This window comes from Ochotona curzoniae, unplaced genomic scaffold (genome assembly GCF_017591425.1).
Source record: "Ochotona curzoniae isolate NIBS_2020 unplaced genomic scaffold, NIBS_Ocur_1.0 scaffold_4505, whole genome shotgun sequence".
Classification (NCBI taxonomy): Eukaryota; Metazoa; Chordata; class Mammalia; order Lagomorpha; family Ochotonidae; genus Ochotona; species Ochotona curzoniae.
The window spans coordinates 18540975-18566030 of NW_024467118.1; the positions used below are offsets into that span (position 1 = coordinate 18540975).

Genomic DNA, 25056 nt, shown 5'->3' on the forward strand with positions numbered 1-25056 from the left:
GGTAATTTTTCTTACTGCTAAGTCTTCTGAAAACACCAGAGAGGTTTCATATCTCCTATATAATTAGCCAAAGTGCTTTTGGTGATAACATGGGGGGAAAAAAAAACGAAGTTTTCCGCCAGAATCTGGTAGTTCCAATAATTACAAAATTTCTGTGTGTGGAATTATTTCCTAGATTCCTCTGGTAGATTAATAACAAACACAGCAAACCATGTAGGAAAGAAAACAATGTGAATTGCAGTGGGAGAGCATGTTTTTCAGAATGGATACAATCAGTAGATCTTTAGGGAAAAAGAAAAGGCTTTGAGATAGAGCCAAATAAAGGGAAAAGCTACTTTCCTACTTCTTGGCCCTTCCAAGAGACCTGCTCAGGACTGAAGTTCATCTTGGGACCTGCTGTTGTTAGCGGAAATGTGTGTTCCCCAAACCCCGGAAACTGTAAACACATGGTAGATATTTGCAGCAACTTCATATCTTGGTGGATATGGGGAAAAGTTGGTTTTATTTTAACCTAATATGCTATGGCATGAGAATTGGAAAATCATAGTTTTTATTATATTGGTAGATAACCATATTTAATTATGTGATGGTTCATGGTACTATCTTAGAAGTCACAATTTTAGAAACAAAAAAAATCACTGATTTTGTAAAGCCAACTATTCATTTTTTTTCAAGTTACATCCATCTTTTAAGATATCATACTCTGAATTCCTGTGTTTCAGTTGTTTTCTGATTTTTAGTAATGATAATGATTTAACCAGACTTAGGAAAACTGTTCATTTAGCCTGTCTGGTGTATACAGCTAGTTTGGATTCTAATTGCCAAGCAGCATGGCAATAAACTCAGTGAACCCTAAACACAGAGATTCAAACACAGCCTAGGCATTCTCTTTGTTTCTTTTCTTTTTCAGTTTGGTTTTTTGGCATACTGATACAATGAAAACTACTGCCTATTTGAAAGCTTTGCGTCATTTCTAGACAGGCGATTTTTTTATAAAAAATTTGTATGTAAGAAAATTTATGTAAGAAAAAGTGATTTTTGATCTAAAATTATTTAATCAGAATTTCAACCCTAGGTTAAATGTATTTTTGTGAGCTTTTAGGAAGCATTAGCTATCAGACATGTGTTCTCAAAATTTAGATTTTAATGCTCAGCAAGGTAGCCTGGTGGCTAAAGTCCTTGCCTCAAACTCGATATGGATGCTGCTTCTAATCCTGGCAGCTCTGCTTCCCATCCAGCTCCATGTTTGTGGCCTGGGAAAGCAGTCGAGGATGGCTCAAAGCTTTGGGACTTTGCACCCATGTGGGAGATTCAGTAGAAGCTCCTGGCTTCTCGATCTGAATCAGCTCAGTTCTGGCCATTGTGGCCACTTGGGGAATGAATCAAAAGATGGAATATCTTCCTCTCTGTCTCTTCTCCTCCTTTATGTATATCTGTCTTTTAAACGAAAATAAATCTTTAAAAATATTAAATTTTAAAATATGTCTTTAATATTAGAATGTAGATGTATGTAGCATAGTAAATTGTGATTATCCATGTAGCAAATGAAATGCAAAATCCTTAAAACTCCGGGTGATGATGTCTAATCCTTGGATTTGTTGTTCAGGCAAAGTAAATATTATATTTAAGTACAAAAGATACACAAAATTAATTGTCGACTGATTTACATATTTGTATCCTAGAGGCATAATTCCACAGACTTTTTTTCCCCTAAAATAATACAAAAAATATTCAACCCTTTCCTCAGCATAGCTCCATATTAGTGTAGCATGTTGGAGGTGACAATATATTCTGAATAATATATTCATAATCAAGAGATTTTAAAATAACACTTCAAGAAAATTCAGAGACTAAACAAATGAACTCTTTTTGTCCTTTTTGTTTTTGTTTTGGGGTGGAAAAATATTAAGTGCCAAAAGTTGTCTTTTTTGTGTGAGTGTCTAGATTTAGGGAAAAGGACATGAACCTCTAATGGGCCAAAAAATAATAACTAAGTAAAATAGAAGGAGTTAGATAGATGAGCTGAGCAGAATAGGAAATTCAGGTAGGCAATTATGAACTTTGCCGGGGGGTGTCTGAACTTAGCTTTCGAGGAAATGACCTTGGGATAGACTTTGAAAGATTGAAAGAGGTGGGCAGACTGAGATCACACTGAATACTATATAGAAAGGAAAGAGTCTGGTTAATCTAAACAGCGTTTTAGATGGATGCTATGAACTGGAGATGATCATTTGGATTGTTGGGCAGTGGGACAAAATGGAAAAATTTAAAGAGGTCAGATGTAGCTGGGTGACCTTATAAATCCACACTTTTGCTTACTAAAATTGTGCAGGATAAACAGGAATGTCCAGTGAGAAGAGTAATAATTTAAATGTTGATGCTCCCAGCAGAGTATAGTCAAAATAAGAGAACAACATTCACATCCCAGAGACACAGTAAAAGAAGGTGACACAATGTTCCTTATCAAAAATACCATCTTTGGATTAGAAGCATTCAAATCTAACCAGGTAACATATCAAGATTTCTGGTAATCTCAACTCATCCTAGAACTTTGGATCAAAACTCTGAGTGAGGTCTAGAAGTCTGCTTTAGCAAACCCTCTGGGGAATCCAAATCCTACTGATATTTGAAGATCATTACCTTAGAGGCATATTTCCAGAATGCAAAGCCAGAATTGAAGAGTGGATTGGATTAGAGGATAAAGCGTATGAAATGATTAAGAACAGCTAAATTTTACATTGCAGGCACCCAACTGGAGAGTGGTGTCATTAAATGGGATTGGATATATATGGGAGGAGGTAAGTTACCCACCCCCTCAAAATGGATGCTTTTAAACATATGTAGTTGACTAAGAAGTTGTGATGGCAAGATTATATATTTAGGGTCAAAACACTGGGAATTTGTCTTTATTATATCATTATATGCTGTAATTTTAGCCACGTTAGCCTATTTGTGTGCTTGTAGCTTGTCACTACGGGATCTGGAAAGAGTCTGGGACACAGAATGTGTGATGCAGCAGAAATAATCTTTAGCATTGTGGTCAGAAGAACTGAATTAACACTTGTGGTCTGTAATATCTACCTCACTGCATCATCATGAGCTTTATTCTCATTACCTTTGTGAAGTCATTTAATTTTTATGAGATTGGGGTTTCTGTTAGTTGCTAAACTTTTTTGTGTGTGTCCTCGTTGAATCAAGACAATGGAGATAGTGTCGTTCATAATTATTGTGAGAAAACAGCCAGTGTGATAATAGCATAATCAGTGGAAAGTGGAAGGGCTTAAAAGGTGTTGTCTTTGTTGGCCTTTCCTGTTTTGCGTTGTTCAAAAATTTCATGATAAATTAATGAATTTGTGCAAGAGATTGATAGAAAGTGAGGAAATATTTCTTAGGATATTCCTAAATGTGCAAGGGAAATAGACAAAATAGTTATCTGGAAATTGACTAAATAAAACATTTGTTATGTGATCTCATATATTTAACATTCTAGAGAGAAAATTCTTGAGCAATGTATTCAAACATACTAATAAGGGTTTGTACAAAAATATGAATAATGTTCTTTGCGAAAGACAAGGGACCAAATGACATATTGCATTCAAATATAAAATAGCAATGCACTGTAATGTTTTACTATCAGCTACAGCAATTAATGCAGATGATTCTAATTAAAAGTAAATTTAGAGAGCGATTAGTTTCTCTCACCATTGTTAGAGAGAATTGATTCGTCTATAGATCTAATATGTTAACGTAAGAAGTTAATGATATATTGATGTATTTTAAAGTACCTAATTTAGATTATAATTCCAGGAAAAGCATTTGTGTTGATTCTGAATATTAGATGACAAAAGTTTTCTCTAGGAAAAGGAATTACACCATTTGTGCAACCCTAGAGCAAAGAACATGTTGTTGTTTCAAATAAATTATTGTGTATGGCTATATAATCTCAATTGTAGTTTTATAAAATTTATAATACAAGAGCTCTGTTGCACAAGTACTCATTTGTATGGCAGTATACAGCTGCGTGAGGCATAATGACTTTATTGAACAAGATTATGTACTGCACAACTTGCTGCAAAAATTGTGTTGGCCCATTTGGATTTGCTTTGCAATTGAGAAGGCTGAAGTGGGCAAAGATTTTGCAAAATTATGGAAATCAGCAGCTAATCTCAGCTGTCAACTTTAACATTTAGTAAATAAGGTCACCGGGGGCTAAGAGATTGAAGGATGTCATTTTCATGTGCAAGAGGAGTTCTTGTTGGAAAGAAAAGCTATTTTCACTATTTGGGAGAGCATCACATAAAGGTACACAGCTAGAACAGGTCTGACTGTGTGCACTTTCACTTACCATGCTCCTACATTTTTGTAACCTCATCACAGCAAACCAATTGAGTTTTAAATAGACTCTTGCATTACAGCAACATAGGCACTTAAAAGATTTGTTCATCTTGCAGAATTATTTCCTGTGAGTTCAAGTTTGACAAACATTATATAAGTTTTCATTGAGTTGTGTGTTGCTTATGAACAAAAACAGCGAAAATATTTAAGTAGTGGGTAAAGGAGAGTGTACAGTCATTGCTTCCTTCTAACATCTTCCCTTATACTTTTCTTGTAACTCTCCATCCATTTCCTTTGCATGTTTTCTGTCATGCTTCCCAAACCATGTGATACAAAAGAAAGAAAAAGAAAAAGAAAATGAAGTATCATATGCTCAATCTGTGTAAAATCCAGCAAGATTGAGTGTCCCCTAAGACACTGTTATGTTACAAAATTATTGTTCTTCTTTGCTTTAACATAAAACAGGAAAAGGTGAAGTGCTATTATCCTCAACGTTAACTACTCTTTGTCACATGCTGTTTATTTTTTTCTACTTGGGTCTTTGTATATCCACACAGATATGCATACATTTGTAAAGAGAGCGATATTTTGAAAACATGTATTAATTAGATGATAGAACTAGTACCATGGGCAAGGTGATACAAGACAATTGTGTTGATGAAAGTAACATTTCTAATAGGATTAATCCCAGTCTTAATCTTGTTTTTAAGACATTATAGTATGTCTTGGCTAGATATTAAAGCACTGATAACAAAAGCCTCATGAGTAAAACAAAACTAAAAAGCATAAACTATCCCAGAGCTTGACACATACATGCTCATTAAAAAACATTAAATTAGGCAAAACTATATAATGTATTTTAATTTTAAAGCCATAAAATAAATAGACAAACATTCTGCATATTTTGATAGGAGTGCTAAAATAGCCCTATTATGTAAATTATTATTATGTAACCTATGTATTAATTGTTTCATAAGAAACATTAAGTGCATTGTTAAAAGCACACAGTAAGATTGATAAGAACATGTACAATCAATACTTACATTCATATATGTTTTTTTAATTATATTAGCCATCACCTTTTAATTGTATGTTTTGTTTACATATATAGTTATACATCCAATGTATCTGATGATCATTGTAAAAACCACCAGACACGCAGCTTACAACAAGCTTATGAATTTAGATTTGTAATTTAAAATGACATTTTAAAACATCTCTACTAACAGAATCAGTAAATCATGAGCTGAAGAGTGACTGAGTTAAAAATGAATATAGACAAAGTGGTTGGAATGACACTTTCGTTATTTTTGCCTTTGTTTGGAATAGTTAATGTAAGTGAAGGAAGAAACCCAATAATCTTTACCCTTAACTATGAAATCAACTGTGCAAATATTTTCTTGGAAAGTACAATATAGAAGCCCAACCAACCAGTTATAAACAATAACAAAACAGCAAAAACATTGTTTAGGATACATTATTTAAACTAAGTATAAGTTCCTAAAAATAATAAGGATGCTAAGCCAAATACATTGACGATACTTTCCTTTTCATGCATGAAGCAAACAGATTTGCTGTCACAAATAGCCACAGCATACAGGCCCTCACCACTTCCACTCATTCTGTTAATCTTTTTTTTTTTTCCAATTAATTGAGAATTGTCAACATGCTTATACATATTTGAAAAATACTAAAACAATATAGAGTAATCTTTAGCCGATACCAACAACAATATGCGATGGTTGGATCTTATTCTGAGGAGATATGGTGAAATGACGAGTGTGCAGATATCATGTTCCACTAAAAGTTCATATTCACAGTTGTAAACAGAAATAGTGCTCCTATTTGAGACAGTGTACACTATTTCCTAGCAACTAATAGCCCAGCAGTTTCTCTGCACCATTCAAAGCACTTGAAGCTATTTAATGTAGACTAGTTTTTATTAAGAGAATTGGCCTAAATAAGCTTGCTAAAGTTATAGGTTCTACCTAGATGACTCTGTAGTATAGAGCATAAGACATTTTGCAATGATGCTGCAACATTAGTCTCTGCTGCATGACTTGAGCAGGAAGAGAAAGATAATTCAGGAAAATGTGAAATGCTCAGTATAAGCCAATAACAAAACTTCACTTAACTGGGATATTTTCTTTAAATAAAACTATGCTTTAGTAATTAATGCAAATTATCCTGACATTTTGGTATGAAATTATTATTCCTTGAGGTATTCTTCACTCAAGTTAATAGAAAAATCAAGGCAGAGAACGATGTATGTGTCTGATACACTGATTCTGTCTACAGTTATAGCCCCAAATATTTTGACATGTGCATTCCTGTAATATCTGAAGATCTTTTCCATTTATAACCATCCCTCCCCTGCTGAGATCATGGCTTGTGCTCATGCCAGCCGTTGCCTCTCTCTTAGAGGTCACAAGAACGTAATTTATCTGTTTTAATTAATCTAAACCTTGGCTCTAAGTAGATTTTTTTCTTAAACTTTAATAATTCCACAGAAAAGTGAATCACTTTAATCACTGCTTTCACATCATTCATTCATAGGCAGGATTGTGAAAAAGGCACAGCGATCTAGAACATAAACTCAGGCTTGCTGAACATTTCTTTCAGGATGTTTGCCAACTGCTTATTTGTTTTAAGCCTTTGGAGCATTTCTCTCCTTCAGCATCATGCTTTCCTGTAAACACATTGCCTTTGGACTCGTGTGTGTGTGTGTGTGTGTGTGTGTGTGTGTGTGTGTGTGTGTGTTACAATCTTTCCAATGGGAGGATTTTGTTTCTGTTGACAATGAATATGCTGAAAGTTAATTGAAGTGGTAGCATCTTACTCATTGGGAAATTTTCTCTGCCGGGGGGCACTGGTGTGTGAGTGAATCTCCTCAAATGCAAACATTGCACAAGAAAGCAACATGATCCTCGCCCCCTGCCCCCTGGCCCTGTAGGAGGTACAACCTCTGTCCATCCATTCTAACCCTCACATTTGCACTGCTAATAAAACACACTATACTTATTTCTTCACTTTAAGTGACATTTTATAAATAAAATGTTTTTTTTTTGCCAGCATTAGCATTGTAGACATAACTAGAATCCAACTGTGTTGTAAAAGAAAAATGATGTAATTTTTTCTTTGTGATCAGAAAAGCAAATATGTAAATGTATCAAGGATTCAAAGAACTCATTTGACTGCGTTGAGATTTAACTTCAAGAGGCTGGTGCTGTGGCATAGAGAGTAAAGGTGATGTCTCCATTTCTGGCATTCCATATAATCACCAGTTCAAGTTCCATCTGCTGCACTTTGTTATCCAGCTTGTTGCTAATGTGCAGGGAAATCAGGGAAGATGGCTCAAATTCTCGGGGCCCTTTACCTGCCTGGGAGGCCAGGAAGTAATTCCTGGTTTCTGGCTTTAGACTAGTCCAGTTCTGACCATTGACACCATTTAGGGAGTGAACCAGTCACCATGTCACATAAAACAGCAAATGTGACATGGTGTAGTATATTTGTCAAAGTGGTAACCATTAGCCAGATATAACTACACATGAGCCAATTAAAATGAAAAAAACAAAAAAAAATAAAAAAAAATAAAAAATGTATATATATATATATATACACCATTTTTTAGTTACAGTAGTTCATATTGTACAGGACATTTCTATCATTGCAAAATGTTCAGTTGGGTGTTGGTGCTGGTGTGAATTCATGATTAACAGGTAAGGCAAAAATTTGAATACCTTGGGCCCGGCGCCGTGGCACAGTGGTTAAGATCCTTTCCTTGCACACCCCAGGATCCCATATGGATGCCGGTTCTAATCCTGGCGGCCCCACTTCCCATCCAGCTCCCTGCCTGTGGCCCAGGAAAGCAGTCGAGGATGGCCTAAAGCTTTGGGTCCTTGCACCTGTGTGGGAGACCCGGAAGAGGCTCCTGGCTTCAGATTGGCATAGCATCGGCCGTTGAGCTCACTTGGGGATTGAATCATTGGACGGAAGATCTTCCTCTCTGTCTCTCCTCTCTGTATATCCACCTTTCTAATAAAAATTAAAAAAAAATAAATCTTTAAAAAAATTTTTTGATTACCTTAGTGGCAATGTACTTTCATTGCTTGCTGTCAGTGAGACCCTGGATAGGTCATTTTTAACATCATTCCTTCATCTACAAAGCTGGGGTGGGGGCAACAACTAATCAAGGTATTGTGATAGAAGTCAATGAGATCTTACATTTAAAGAACTTAGGTCAGTATTTGGCACAGACCAAGAGTCAAATAAATTTGGATTATTATCATTAGTGACTAGGCCTGTTTTAGAGTCATTAAGTCAGCTATTTGGTTGTAAAAGAATTAGTCCTGGTTTCTGGCAATCAAGATCAAGAAGATAATATGCCCTTATAAGATTTAGTTTTAAAACATTTTCACGTCCCTATTTTAGTTTAAAAATATTTCCGCTTACTCATACTAACATATGAGTGTTTTGTCCATTTTCTGAAGAGATGTGAGACTGTTAAATCTAAAAGTTCAAATGAACATAACTAAAGATAATTAACCTATTTTGAACAGATAAACCAAACTTAACAAGTGTGAGATTAAAGAGATTATGGCAAAGGAAGCTATCACAATTATACAGTGACAAATCTGAGCTGAGAAATCTAATATCCATGGACACAGGGATACTTTTAGTGAGGCATAATTTTAGTTTAGTTTTTTGTTTTTTCAAATTTAGATGAGATCCAATAATTGTATGATGTTTCGAATTCACATTCATATGCCATGTGAATTTATGAGCTCATTGTGCCTAAAAAACAGAACCTTTCAACAAAGAGAGAAAATGCCCTATGCCTCACAGCTATTTTAGTGATTTATCACGCTTTACATTTTAAAAAGCAGAAACAAATCAATAGAAGCTAATAGTCATTTAAGGGAAAATTACCTGAATTAGTGTAGAGAAATGTGAAACTGTCTTAGAGAAAATCTTAGTATAACTTAGTGGACACAAACGCTGTAAACCTTGACTGGCAGTTTAGACCAACCTAGACTCCTTGATTAGACATTGGGCTTTTTGGGAAAATGCTTAATTCCTTCATGCTTCCATCTCCTGTATCTAAAATGGAGATAATTATAAATCCACGGGTTTAGTGAGAAGAATAAATAAACTGGTGTGATGTCTAATTAGTACATATGGGATATTTGCTCTATTCAATATTAGATACGAATATTTAGTTTGGAGAACTCACCTCATTTTTCCATCCTGTGTTTGCTTCCCACAAAGTTGTCATAGAATCATGTTCTCCATTGTTGGCATTGCAAAGATTATCACAGCTTTAAAGAGCACATTATAACAGTTTAGTATAAACTGAATACATGAAGCCCAATTTTAATTTCCATACTTTTCTAAATATTCGATTTATGTTTTCATTTGTTTTGATGCAGTTTTAAGAACAGGCAATTTTATGGAATTTTATTCTGTGGTGTCATTCTTAAATATTTGGAGTCGCTATGGAATCATTGTCTAAAGAGTTTTCCAGCTTGCAATAGAAATTACTTAGAAAAATCAGAGTAAATTAGTAATTGTGTGCCATCTGTAGTAAGGAAATTAAAGTGTGCACTTAAGGTGATTTAATAATTAAATATGCATTTATTAAATCGTTTGTAATAGCTTTCGTATATGACCTCAGGATTCAAGGGCAACCATTTAGTAATTGCTGTTGAAACTTCGTTGCAAAGAGAATTGCAGTCAGCTCTCTTTTCTATTTTGCCTGATTGTGAGATGCCCTGAAACCTCATGCTATGAGGAACTTGCCAGTGACAATTATTATGCACTACTTTATCAGTGCAGTATGTCCTGGGCAGGAGTCACAGAACGGGAAAGGAAATTGTCATGAAAACTTGCCGCTAATACGGAAAGAGAAAGTCAGCTGTCGGAGATGGCAGCTGATGTGGTACTAAGACAGAAGGCAGCTGCAGGAGACAAAAGGAGCATCCCTCGAATTATGAAAAAACCTTGGAAACAAGTTCAGAACAGTGTTAATGTTTTCTCTTACTATTACTAATTGCCAATTTTTGAGGGGTATCATTAGTAGTACCTCATGCCTTATTGTTGGTATGCTACTAAAATAGACACAATTGTGGCTTTAAATTTTAGGGGAAATATATATGCAATACATGTGGTCAAATTATTAATTTTGGAAATAATGCTGTGGTTCACAAAACACAGCCTTGTTTTCATCTGTGTAACTTGAAAGACAGTCCTGTACATGGCCTTTCAGACATTAGTGCCTTGTCTTGATGTTTGTTTCTAAATCTATGAGTTAACGCTTGCAATGTATTTCCTTGTTTTGTGAGTGTATTTTTTCTGGAGACTCTAGTGAAAAGGAAAATATTACAAATATATTAAATAAGGGGAAATTATTTCTCTATTTCTTGGTAATTTGAAGTATTTCCTCAAACTATTACAACACTAAAATGACTTTTTTAAAAGATTTATTTATTTTTATTGCAAAGTCAGATACATATAGAGAGGAGGACAGACGGAGAGAAGTATCTTCTGTACAATGATTCACTCCCCAAGTGACTGCAAATGGTCGGTGCTGCACTGATCCGAAGCCAGGAGCCCAGATCCTCTTCTGAGTGTCCCATTCAGGTGCAGGGTCCCAAGGCTTTGGGGCGTCCTCGACAGCTTTCCCAGGCCACAAGCAGGGAGCTAAATGGGTAGCTGGGCTACCAAGATTAGAACCAGCACCCATATGGGCGAGGACTTTAGCTACTAGGCTGCAACACCAAGACAGACAACATTAAAATATCTTTTGATGTCCAAATTTAAACTACATTTTTTCTGCTTATAAAACGAAATGGGCAATGACATATTTTTCCATATCCTACACCCATAGATTGCCTTCTCTTTATTTGCTACACTTCAGTAAAGTTTGCATTAAGAAAAGAATATTTCTTCAAAAAGTTACTTTATGGGAAAAGTTCCCCTTAAGCAAACATAGTTCTCATATCTTCTATTTTCAGCCTGAACTGTTCCTCTTGCTATATTCTCAAATTTGCAGAGTTATGTCATTTTAGATAAGTCCCCTATTGCCACACTTTCTATCCCATCAATCATCTAGCAAATTGTTGCGCACCTTTGAAAGAACTCACCCAGGATATTTAAGTAATCAAAAGGGAGAGAAATTTGTAAAATCATTGGCACGTAAGTGAGAAGAATGGAGAATGAATCCAATTTTATAAAAACACTGATCCCAAGTGGTTAAAGTGTAAAACTTTATTAACACTGAAATACTGTGTAAAGTTTCATATGTTAGATATTTGAAAAGGCAAATTAGTTTTACCCAAGTGATGAGCTGTCAGACTAACCACTTCAGCAACACAATATTTCTTTGAGGCCATTTGTGCTAACTGCTGCCAAATTTTGGCACTGGGAACTCTTACTCAAATGAGTAGAAGCAGTGAGGTAGATGTTGAAAGTATCGGTATAGAGATGTTTTTGGGTTTGTTGCAAGCCAATCACTGATTCAAAGACAGATTGATGGTGCATCCACACACACACACACACACACATAGAAACTCATTCTAAATTATTGTTGGGATTGAGAAAAGAAAAGGCTTTTTTGTTTTTTGGTTTGTTTTTTTTTTTACATTTGACACAGGAACACAGGACTAATGCGTGAAGCATCATGGCAAAGATCAATAGTGCAATGGCGAGTTCTGAAAAAAACATTATTATCCAGAAAAATTTCAGAGTCTAAACTGAAAATATCCTGAGACTTAGAAGCTGTTTCATTAGTTTACAGTTAATTATTTTATCAGAATATATTTTCTTACTTGTGCATACATTTACTCTCTCTCTATCCCTGGTCTGTACAGCAAATTTGTTAAGATAATTTAAAATGTATTCTAGATTACCTCCCAACACACACCGATAACTCCCTGAAAACACTGCCTGTACATGACAAACCCCATCTTTAGTGTGGCTTAAAGCATCTTGTTAAGGTGACAAAGGGACAGCTACATACATGATATTCTTTGAGTGCCAGGGTAAAGATGATTTTTCTTGAAGGATTCCAGAAAGCAGCTCTTCAGAAGTAAAACTTCCTTTCCTGACAGGGCCAAAGGTGAACGTTTTGGGGAGTTTGCGTAAAGCTAGCTTTGCCACCTCTGAATTATTTGTCAGAAAATGGGGGTGAAGGAAGGGAATTTGTTCCCCATGAACCATAAGATTCTCACATTCTCCTGTGATTGCAAAATGCAAAAGTGCCATGTGGTATAAACTTCAAGCTTGGAATAATGTCTGCCTTATTGTGTTGAGAAAAATGTATTGAGAGCAAAAGCAATCCATATTCACATTTATAAAGCTGTGGGTTTTGAAATTCATGCCTGGGTGAGCACCATAGAAGTAGTTTTCTTGGCTTCTCAGACTGAATTTCCTCTTCCAGGGCTCCATTAAAGTGCTAGTAACTTGGGAGAAATTAAAGTTTTAAAAGGAAATAAGCTATGTGATATAAATTCTATTCATCTAACCTTAATAATGTTTTAAAATTTGTATATTCTTGGAAGCAATTAGTTTCACTGTTTTTAAGGATAAAATTTGCGAATCATTTTGCTTAATGTATAAACAGGTCTAAAATACTGGAATATAGAAAGTTACGAAAGGCATGTCAGTGAGAACCAATTGTACTTGGCCCTCTACAGGTGCCATGAGTTAAAAGTAAACAATTACATTTTTGAAAAGCTCTAACCCTGAGCTCATGCGTGTACATCAAACACATATTTACATATACTCTAATCATAAGCAATACTTGGAAGGATTTTGGAGGAAAACATGATCTTATAACTTGTATAAGTTTCATATCTTCTCAAGTGTTTTAGATAGGTGTAATGCTTTGCAAAGGAGGCAGTTAGCAAGATGTTCATTCAGGTTTTCACCTATAGGAAATAATGAGAGATATGTATGAAAAGACTGGTGATTTTAGCCTTATTTTTTCTAATTTCTAATGAAAATGTAAAAACGTTAGGAAGATAATTCCAGATTTTAGAGGAATTTTGATAATACATTATATGTGCCTGAAAGAAAACAAATGCCAATCACCTTCTTTTCCTTGATAACATGTGCTTTTTTCCCCCTTCATATCCAAATGGCAGGCTTCTTTCTCTCTCTTACATACATACAGAAAATTAAGTAAAATATCTTTCTGTAGATTGTTAATAAATGCAGATTCTTAATATACGAGCATGTATCACATCCCTAAACTTCTGTGGTCAAAGTAAACATCAAACAAAGGCTGGATTGACAAGGGCAACCCACAAAATTATGGTCTTGTTGCAGGTATGGAATATATTAAGAATTATTCACAAATGAAATAAAAAAGGAAGATAACAAATGTATGAAGTCATTTCATAGACAGATAGTTTAGAACTGAGCTGTATGCAACAGTACATCAAAGTACTTTTTCTTTCTGAAATATGAACTGCAATTCTTGGAACTTGGTCTGTTTCTAAAATACAGATCTCATATTTTATTCCTGATATCTGGCTCCTTTCCAGGCTTGGATATGTCTAATGAAGTATTTTGAATTATAAGCTAGTAATTAATGCTTTTTGTATTCCTAGGATTTCAGCTTTTTTCTCCTCTTTTCCTTTTTCTCATCATTCCCAACAGAAAGAACCCAATTTAAACTTTACCTATATGTCTTGAAAACTGTATATTTAAAAGGCAGAGTTTCAGAATAAGAGAGCAATAAAAACAGACAGAAAAAGATCTGTGCACTGATTCACTCCCCCAATGGCCACAATAACTAAAAGCCACCCTGAAGCCTGGGACAGAGACCTGCATCTCTATTTCCTCCCTGTGTCGCAGGGTCCCAGGCAGTTGAACCATCTTCTGCTGTCTTCCCAGTTGCATTGAAGGAGCAGCTAAATGAGAAGCAGAATAGCCCACTGCACCAGAATGCCAGACCCATTTTTTTTTTTTTTCCGTTGGTGTTGTTTCATTTGAAAGAGGGAGGGAAACTGACAATGAGAGCGAGGGAGGCGGACCATGAAAGAGAGAGAGAGAGAGAGTGAGTGAGTCCTACCTCCTGGTTTCCTCTCCCCAGATACCCTCCACTGCTGGGACTGGACTAGGTCAAAACAGGAATCGGTGAACTCAGCACGGGTATTCCACATGGATAGCAAGGACCCACTTGCTGAGTTCTGACCAAAGTCTCTGAACTTCTACATGCGTTGAAACGTAGATTCAGAAGACATAGTTGGGCAGCCAAACCACATATGCTGCTGTGGGACGTGAGCTTTTTCACCCGTAGAAGATAAAAACCTTGTTATTGACATGGGCACAGAGATGAACATTATTATAAGAGCTTAGATAAAAATATCTGCTCCATTTTAAGATAGAAACTGAAAAACAAACAAGGTGAGAACTGTGGGATGGTAAAAATAGGAACATTAGAGAGGCGTATTTGGATTATGTAGATTTTTAAAACAAATCCATAATAGTGTCACACATTCCAGGGTATCAGATCAAGCCACTGTTTGGGATGCTAGTAACCGTCATGAAGTGTCAGTTACTGAACCCCACATCTGCTTCCATTCTGGCTTGATGCATTCTCTGAAAGGTCAGATAATAACTAGGGCATTTGACTGGTCCACAAATGCATTTGTGGACATTAATGGAGCGAACCAATGACTATCAGATGCCTCTTTTTTTCTCTGTCAGTAGACCTTTCCATAATAAGTAAATAACACATATCCAAAAGAAATGAAATAAGAGTATGAGAGAGTTATCTATGTCCCACACTTATAGCAGCTCATTTCACAATAAACAACATGTGTAAACAATCCAGAAGTTTGTCAACTAATAACTGGCTAAAGAGCCATATCTCTCTCTCTCACACACACACACATGAATACTGCACACACACAAGAATAGTACGTAGCCATCAAAAGATTTAAATCCTGACTTTTGCAATAAATTTCCTCGTGTATGGAATAGAAGTAAATCAGATTATACTCAAGCAAAGCAGCATATCAACTATGGAAAAATATAATTTTCTGCTTTTAACAATATCTAATTTCTTAAAGTTTACTTTTCAAATAGTAACTCCATTTAAACAAATGTGAGTGGATGATTGCTTTTAATATTTTGCAGACTTCAATTATATAAGCATTTCCTAAAACATAACATGTTCTATAATCTATTCAGCAACAAGCGGATTAATGAAGTTTTTGTGAGTCACCTAGCCATCTTTTCAAAATAATATTGATAATTAAAAATAACCACAAATTTAGTTTAAAAGTTGTAATAAGAGCGATAAAAGGTAGAAAACATGGCATCTTATCAGGGGAAAAAACGCAAACATCCATCTCTTAGATTTAATTTCCTGTAGCTATGCAGAACACACAAAAGAAATAGCAATTAGTACACAGATAAGAAGCAAAAACACTTCCATGATCTTGTGAGTGACATTCCTGTTGGCATCAAAGTTTATTTGTCATGCTGGTTTATGACTGTCTGATTTATGTCCTGACAACTAACTACAGGAGATGCCCTAGCTGTCACTCCAAACGCAAGCTCTCACAGTGGATGACTGGACGTCCTTTGGTGTTTCTAGGAAGTCTGGTTATGTATTAGACTTTGAACACACCAGCTGGGAAGAAATTCTGTGCAGATGTAAAGTGTGATCTGTATTTATTAGGAATGTATTGTTCATGAATGACCTCCAGTAAGGATTCTACAGAAGAAAAACTCAGACTCTTGCATATGTTTTGCCAGAGAAGTTCAATCACCCTATTTAAAAACTAAAATGAAAAATTACTTTTCTAAAACAGAGTGCTTCTTACTAACTCTTTTTTAACATAACACACTTTAAAAAGGGGGGGTGATAGAAGCAATAATTTAAAGAATGAATAAATGGTTATATTTTTCTTTCCCATTGCTATAGAAGAATAAATTTAGGTAGAGAGTTATTGCATTTACCATGTGAATCCCATCTATTGTTATATGTCTTTGCAGTTGTCAAAAAGAGAGCATCGGGGGGGGGCTCATTTTACACAAAGATAGGATAATTCTGATGTTTTGCTGTTTGTACTTAGGATAAGCTAGATTTTTATAAAATGTTTTTGTCACTTAGAATTCCTTTCTGTTACATTAGTATTGGATATTCAAACCTCTTGTAAGTAAATCTTGTTTTTTTTTTTTTTTTCAAAATTGCTCTGGGGATTTCCAGGTTAAAATCTCAGGAATTTAAAGTAATATTTATACAGGAACAGTACAGCAAAGGAAACCTTATGAGGACTGAAATAATAGATCTTTCTAATCATTGTTTGAGGATAATAAGGTTATTTTCAGTGCTGAAGCACATAATGTAGTTTATACTCATTTGAATCCCAATTTAACACAGAAATATGCATTGCTTGCAGAAAGGACAACGGAGCTTATTTAAACTTTCCAGCAAAAATCTTGTCAAATAGGGAAAAGAAACCAAGAATGAAAAGCCAAATTATAAAATTATTTTGATTGCTGCCATTCAAGAAAAACATCTAAATATGTTTCACCATTTCACCCAATAAAGGTGAGATGTATACAGATGAATTGAATCTGATTTATTCAGTAAGTCAACTAAAATAATTTCAGTGCTATTACCCAAGAAGGTTTATATCAATGTATTTTTAAATTATTTATTTCTATGGCTAGTATATCTTAAGCAGTTTATGACACCTATGACCTTTTAGGCAGGAAGACAAAATATTGTATGAGAAGACCGAGAAAAACAGCACGAGAGAAGAGGGAGGAGGAGAATTCAGACAAAACATGGGAAAATATCATTGCAGATCAGACTTACAGAAAATTTTTTTAACTTTAAAAATCATTCAACAAATTTAATCTGAGGAAGCATAAAGCACAGGAAAGGTATTCATTACTCTAGTTATTCGTTCACAAAATAGTCACAGATTATCATGCCTATATGCAGTCCCAAGTTCCAGATGTACAACAGTAAGCTCTTCTGATGGAAAATGAGACTGCATGGACAAGGTAAACAATGAAACAGCAAAAATGTGTGTAAAACTGAATTTATCAAAAACTCCCAGATCTAAATAAAGGATTGTGATATATTTATGAGGAATCTACATGTTTCAAATGAAAACAGCAAGATTCCCAGAAGTGATAAAATCAAGAGTCAACTCTTTATCACGTAAGAAAGACACAGCTAAAACAAGGAATGCAAACATTATGGCATTAACGATAATAACTATTGTTAAAATTTTCCTAGGCAAATAGAATGAAAAATAAATTGCCAAGAAATATTTGTTTTAGAAAAAAAGTAACTCAGGAGCAACATAAGGTGTCTGGGATAAATGAGAGGTCCCTGTCTAGGATGAGAGATTCTGCTCTGTGGGAAGTGCCTTTAGGAATGTCCTGGTTTGTCATGTGCCAGGGCGAAGGCCACTCTTGTCTTCAGAGCTGAGGTTAGAGTTAATGTGACTTAGCATTCTGTTTCTTTCAGTGCATTGGTAGTGCAGATGGTGGCGCATGCATTTCAAACTTTATTCACTTTGGTAGGAGTAACAATGACGTTGGAAAACATGGCCCCTGGGGCAATGCTCAGTACTAAGTCCTCACCTTAATGGCGCCAGGATCCCATATGTAGACCGGTATGTGTCCCAGAGGCTACACTTCCCATCCAGTTCCTTGCCTATGGTCTGGCAAAGAGGTTGGAGACAGCACCAAACCTTGGGAACCTGCAGCCTTGTTGGAGACCAAGAAGAAGCTCCTGGCTGGTAACTTCAGATTGGCTTAGTTTCCACCCCTTGTGGATGCTTGGGGAGTGAAACAGCAGATGGAAGACCTTTCTTTCTGTCTCTCCTTCTCTCCACAGATATGATCTGCCTTTTCAATATAAAATAAATAAATATTTAAACAAAACAGGAAAAAATAGAGTGAAAACCTGTGCAGTTTGTGTATTACTGCTTAGCACAAGGATACATATTTTTAAATGCTAATGTAAATAAATTGCTGAGCAAATAATAATACATGTCCTACATCTCCACTTGAATAAAAATCAGATATAAAATACACATTTTCTTAAGCAAAATTTAAGGGGTGAGTTTATGGGTTCGTTGTAGACATCAGTTAGGATGCCTTTCTGTCTGATGGTTAAGACCCCAATTGGAGTGGTGGTATTCCATGTCAGAGCATCAGCATTTGATATCCAAGTTCAGTTCCTGGCTCCAGTTTCCTACAAATGCAGTCACTGGGAAGGGTGCTGAAGGCTGAAGTCAGTGGATCCCTGATTTCCACAGTGGGGGTCCGGACTGAGGTCCCGACTGGCTCCTGGCTTTGGATCATCCCAATCCCAGCTGTTACAGACATTCAGTGAGAGAACTAGAAGATGGACATTTTCTCCCTCTCTCTCTCTCCATTCAACCTTTTTTTTCTCTCTTAAATAAATAAATATAAATTGAAAAACAAAAAGCCTATAAGAGCCTGAAGTTTGAGGACCAGCACTGTGGCATGGCATACCAAGCTGCCGTCTGCAGTGCTGGCAACCCACATGAGAACTGCTTGGAGTACTGGTTGCTTGGATTATTGTTGTTTGTTTTGTTTCTTTTTAGATTTTTTAAATTTGAAAATCATATTTACAGAGAGAAGAAGAGACAGAGAGAGAGATCCTCCATCTGCAAGCCCACCCACCAAATAGCCACAACAGCTAGGACTGAACCAATCCAAAGCCAGGAGCCAGGAACTTCTTCCAGGTCCCCTTTGCTAGTTACAGGGGAGAAGCACACATTTCTTTTATCACTTCATATTAATCCTATCTTAACTAAGAAAATTAATGACTGAGATATTTAAATGAGAATGTCACTTCCTAATGATAAAAATTGTAAAATTTGAGATGTGCAGGAGGTTTATTGAAATGTAATAATGCTCCTTGATTAAGCAATAGTATAGAAAAATCATGTTAAACAGTTAGAAAGTCATTAATTTATGATATGACATAACATACTGCATAATTTATATTGGTTGATTTTGTCTGTTCCTTTTTTCTGTGTGTGTGCTTATCCCATGAATAGAGTAAAATTTAATGTGAGAGTAGAGAACGGTCTTAAATGGAGCAACAAAAGCAATCCAATTTCAGTTATTTAATTCATATAGTAAATAAGTAAGTTTGAATGTAAATTTTTCCAAGTACTTTTGAATTAAAGTCATTTTTTTTAGACATAAGTGGTGACCAAGCCACCATCTGTGATCCTACAATGACATCCAAGATGAACTCACCACACTTGGAATGAGAATGTCCTTTTGGGTTCTGTGTTCTTTTTTATAAAGGAAACAACTCCATTAAATGCCTTTAACTTTTTCCTCAGAAAATAATAATTCATAAGGTCAGTAAACCACCAATGGCATCATTGAGCAAACAAATTCAATGTGAATAATTTACATTCTCATTCATACTTTACGATGAAAATGCCAAATCTATGATAACTTTATAATACAACCTGCCTGAAGTGCACCATGAAAACCCAGCTGGCGATTCCTACTGTGTTTCCTAAGTCTTATTGATATAAGAAGAAGAGATGTCTGTGCAATGGCAATGTGTCATGAACCACGTAATGCTTTTCCTATCAAGCAAGAATTGCAATGAAATATGTACACAAAAGCATACTTGACAAGTGTGCCTTGGAAAATCCAAATGCTCCCAGTAAAATGTAGCGTAAGCAACACTTCATTCATTCATTGTCCTTAAATTTCAAACTGTGCAACATGATATCTCAATATCTTCAACCTTTATCATCACCTACAATGACCATTGAACAAAGTTTTCTGGTAGAATGATACTCTCAGTATAAAACTGTTATCTAGAAATAAATGTATTCTATATGATAAATTATTTAAAAGATGTGATAACTTTGCTTTATCTTGTTCTTCCAGACTGTACCAATTCCTTATCTGTAGGAAAATTCTTAGATGTAGTTTAGCTGAATTACTATAATCGTGGCTATTAGTTAACATGGAAAATGTTGAAATCTAGCATAAATTTTGTAATTAAAGCATTCAGTTATGCTCATACGTGAATTCATTACTTTTCATAGATTAATTGTGTGATGTGGTTACCAAGATACATAATTTCTGGCAGAAGTGAAGGATGAAACTGGACTGATGGGTGGGTGTAATATAATCCATTATATTTTATGCAATTAAAGTGTTCATAGCTAGCTTTCTACTTGCCAAATCTAACCAATTATTATGAAAGTGCAATGAAGTGGTTTCTTAATGTCCAGGGATATTAAAGTAACACCTATTAATGGCCAGTGTTGAGGACTTTTACATTTTCTAGTTAATGTGCAAATAGGTTTCAGTTCCCAAATAACTCAATGAAAATATACATTCATATATCCTTAATTGGTATTGCAATATCTGCCTAGCCACATTTATTAAATTACACAGTGATATGAATCTTTAAAACCACTTTAGTAAATTGAGGAAGAAGCACATTTAATAATATTTCTCTGGAGTTTTTAAGTAGTTGCTTCTCAAATGGAATCTTGATTTTTTTGGGGGGGAGCATATATTTTACTATAGGAACATGCAAAGCAAATAACCGAAAAGACAGTTCTCAGGTAGATTTTCAGAAGAACACCACTGTTGGTTTAATTATCGGAAGATAAAGGGGTGGTGGTCTAAGCTGCTTTTCGACTGTGGGTGGATGGTGCATTGAACGATTCAAAGTGAATCTACTTCCCATAGACTACAGTTAGAATGGTAGCTTAGGTCCATGTAATGTAGTGATTTTGGTAAGAGGTAGGGGAGGTATCATGGCTTCAGAAATAATTATTTGATGCACTGTTCACCTAAACTGGAATGAAAGTACTAGATTTAATATATAGGTTAATTTAAGTAAAACACTCACATAAAACATCCCAACATAATATTTCAAAGAAAATAAAACTATAGGATAATTTATGGCATAGCAGGGTGGTGGTAGTGGTGATATATTTTTTATTCCTTTTATTTACAACATTGAGTTCTTCAGGCAGCCGTGAGTCAAGTTGGCTTACTTAATTGTTCCGAGAATTTGTTCAAGTGGTAGACATGTGACCCAGGTCACATGTTAACCAACAGAGCAGTTAACCAACAACAAAATATATTCAATAAGTAATTGATGTGCACTTTCATCAAGATATAGTCTAAAATCTTGCTATCTTCTAAACATAGTTTGCTATTCCCTCATTTATTTTCATTTTTCTTGAAATGCAGAGCAAAAGAAATGCGGAAAGGGAAAGAGAGAATGAGTGAACCTCTATCCACTGATTCCCTTCCCCAATGCTGAAATCAGTTTAGGCTGCACCAAATCAAAGGAAGGATCTCGGAAATCATATTTGTGGGAGGGACACACATTTCTGAGCTATCCTCTACTTCCTTGCAGGGTGTGTACTAACTGGAAGCTGAACTGGAACAGGAGCTGAGAATTAAAAACAGGCAGTCTCATCAGGGTGTAGCCAACACAAGCATTGTCCTCAGTGCACAAACGGCCTGCCCCTACATGTTACATTTAACCCTATCTCTGACATTCAATGTAACATGAGAAATGATTTCTGTGACTGTTTCTAGGTTGAATTACATTGCAGTTATTTTTAAAAAATTTATGATAAAATTTTATTATAAAATTTTATGATAAAGTCTGTCAAATATGCTCAGTGAGTGCAGGGACCTCGTTAACTGTGAGCATATGCATAGGCCATGTATATATGATAATAAATAAACAGTTCCTAGCACAGAATTTATACTGAACATTCATAATCAGATACTGTCTGATTAAAGATACACTGACAAGAAGACATTAAGAACAGTTTTTCCATCGAGACTTATGCTGCAAAATTCATTACACACCTACCACATACATACCACCATCACCACCACAAATCAAAAATAAACATTGTAGTGAAAGTAGCATGATCGATTTGATGGGTTGGTTCACTAAAGTAATATAATGAGGAGTTAATAAAGATTTAAAAAAAGATAATTAAGGTGATAACATAGAAGAGATATTCTTTAGCATTGAAAATATATTGGTTGAATGTTTGAATTGTGATCAATATATAAAATCTTGTGGTGATGGCAGAGCAAAACAATCATAACTAATTCAAAAGACTTTGTTTTTCTTGCCAAAATTAAATACGGTAATATTTCTACCCAATAATATTACAGCAATAAGACTTTCCATTTACCTGAGTAACTCAAAGCCAATTTCAAACCCATTTTAATTAAAGATTGGACAGTTTTAATAATTCCCAGATTTGTAACATCAAAGCATGAAACTATTTTTCAAACCTTTGGCACTTTTTGTTCTTATGAACATTTGGAAATCTTAATTAACTAGGTGAACATGCTGAAAAAGAAGATTATCAGCATGTAGTGATTGACAGGATAATGAAAAATTTCCACCACTGCAAAAATTTGATATATTTAGTCTGACTTGAGTTTCATCTTATATCATCAATTATCTCAATATTATTTTTTGTTAAGCTGAATAAATCACAGGAAAATTTTCACCAATATAATTCTTGAGAAAAACGTTGGTCCCCACGCAAAGATGCTAAACCTAGGCCAATTACAAATAAACAGGATCCTTGTGTCCAAGACAATATTCCTGATTCTTTTATTTTTTTTTCTCTTTTATCCCAAGATTATTTTTTTCCAATATCCTTCCAACTTTAACGTACCTCACATGAACCTATTTCTGTGTCACAAAATCATGTGACACCTTTCAACTCAGCAACTATGTGAGGGTATTTTTAGGGGGGGAACAGAATTGAAATGAGTTTATTTTGGTGCAAAAATTAAAATTCATGTATAGTTTTTTATAATATACATTTCCATACTTTTAAACATTTTTCATGTATGATATCAATATATCTCTTCCTTTGGTTTGGTCATTTATAATACCATGATCATGAGCTAACTGATGGGATTTTCTCTCTCTTTTTCTCTCTTTCAGCATTTCATATACATAAACAAGAATTTTAAAACATCCAGAAAACTTGTTTTAAACATTTATGTTTTACTTGAAAGAGTGATAAACAGAGAAAGCAGAAAGGACAGACACACACTGAAAGAGATATCTATCTGTTATTTTACTTCCCAGGTTGTTGAACAAGGAGCAGTGGGCCAGAACAGAGCCAAGTACCATGTTTCATCTAGATCTCACTTGTGTGTGGCAGGGCCACAGACACTCGGTTCTCTTACACTGTGTTTTTTTTTTTTTTAGCTGTTTTCAAAGAGTAGGCTGGCAAGTGGAGCAGGTAGGACACACGTCAGCATCCATATGTGATGTGTTGCAGGCAATGACTTTAAAAAATACACCGCAACACTGGGTCAAGAATTAAACTTTGGAGTTAAAACCTACAGAAACTAGAATTGTAGGCAACTGTTTAGTTATGTATTTGTTCTTTTTTAAAGATTTATTTTATTGGAAACTCAGATTTTCCAGAGAGAAGATATGGGGACAAAGATCTTCCATTTGCTAGCTCACCCCCCAAGTGGCCCTAACAGTTGGAGCCAAATGATCCAAAATCAGGAGGCAAGAACCAGGAGTTCTTCTTGGTCTCCCACATGGGTGCAGGGTATGAAAAGTTGGGCCTTCCTCTACTGCTTTCCCAGGCCACAACCAAGCAGCTGGATGCGAAGTGGAGATGTTAAGACACAAACCATTCCCCTTATGGGATCCCAGCAGATGCAAGGTGAAGATTTAGTCACCAGGCTACCATGCTTGGCTCTATATATTTGTTCTTATAAGCTGTCTTCCTAATGATTTTTCTGTACTTCTTAATAAATTACTATAAGAGGTCAGATGCATTTTGAAGATAAAATCATATCTATACTTATATACATATATATATGTATGTGTGTATATCTATATCTATATCTATATCTATATCTATATCTATATATCTATATATCTCCAAAAGATCTAGGAAAAAATCAAAATACCTCACCTTAAATTTTATCCGTTATGGTGAAATACAAATAAAAATGTGTGGATAAAGCTGAAAAAAAATCAGTACTTTAGTTTATAGTTGGTAAGATTGTAGAAATCTACACAGCCACTACTAATAGAGTTCAAAATTATATTGCCACAGGTAAATAAATACGACTAATGTTCTAATTTTATCATTTGAAGAATTTGTTCTGTTAATGAGATAAGTAGTGAAAATGTGTATACACCAGCATTGACATAAAAATTATAGATAACTGAGCAAAAAAAAAAAAAACTACACAAATGCATGTTAATAACTGATGAGATAGCCATAAATTTAAACATTCACTGGGATTATATTCATTGGCACAAAATATTTTTTAAACTACAGAGCATGAACCCATTTTACCTATTTGATCTGTAAAAAATACCAATTGCACTCTGTTTGTCCCATGTAATCAGGGATAGGCAAGGCAATAAGGCCAGAGAATCAGGATTGTTGTCTGTAAACCCCCAGACTATGGCTCACAGTTAACTGGAGTATACATCCCATAAACACAAACACACAAAAAGGTGCCCACGCTCACACACATGCGTGTTCACAGGGAGAAGGATTGGGGTTAGAAGCAGTGGGGCTGGGAGAAGTTTTTCTGCAGGAAAAAGAAAACAAAGCAGCACAAATTGTTTTTAAAATAAGAGATATCCATGATATTCAAAAAAAGAAATGTAGATCTCTCCTATATATACAA

General features: G+C 35.1%; 1 protein-coding gene across 1 annotated transcript in view; it reads left to right on the forward strand.

The window, feature by feature from the left end:
* Positions 1–25056, forward strand: part of PCDH7 (protocadherin 7) — a gene marked incomplete at its 5' end in the record, with an annotated part of 381927 nt that overhangs the window by 253795 nt on the left and 103076 nt on the right. Inside the window, one exon of the mRNA XM_040966327.1 lies at positions 2745–2798. Within this exon, the coding sequence (XP_040822261.1) occupies positions 2745–2798 (54 nt within the window). The remainder of the gene's footprint in view (positions 1–2744; positions 2799–25056) is intronic.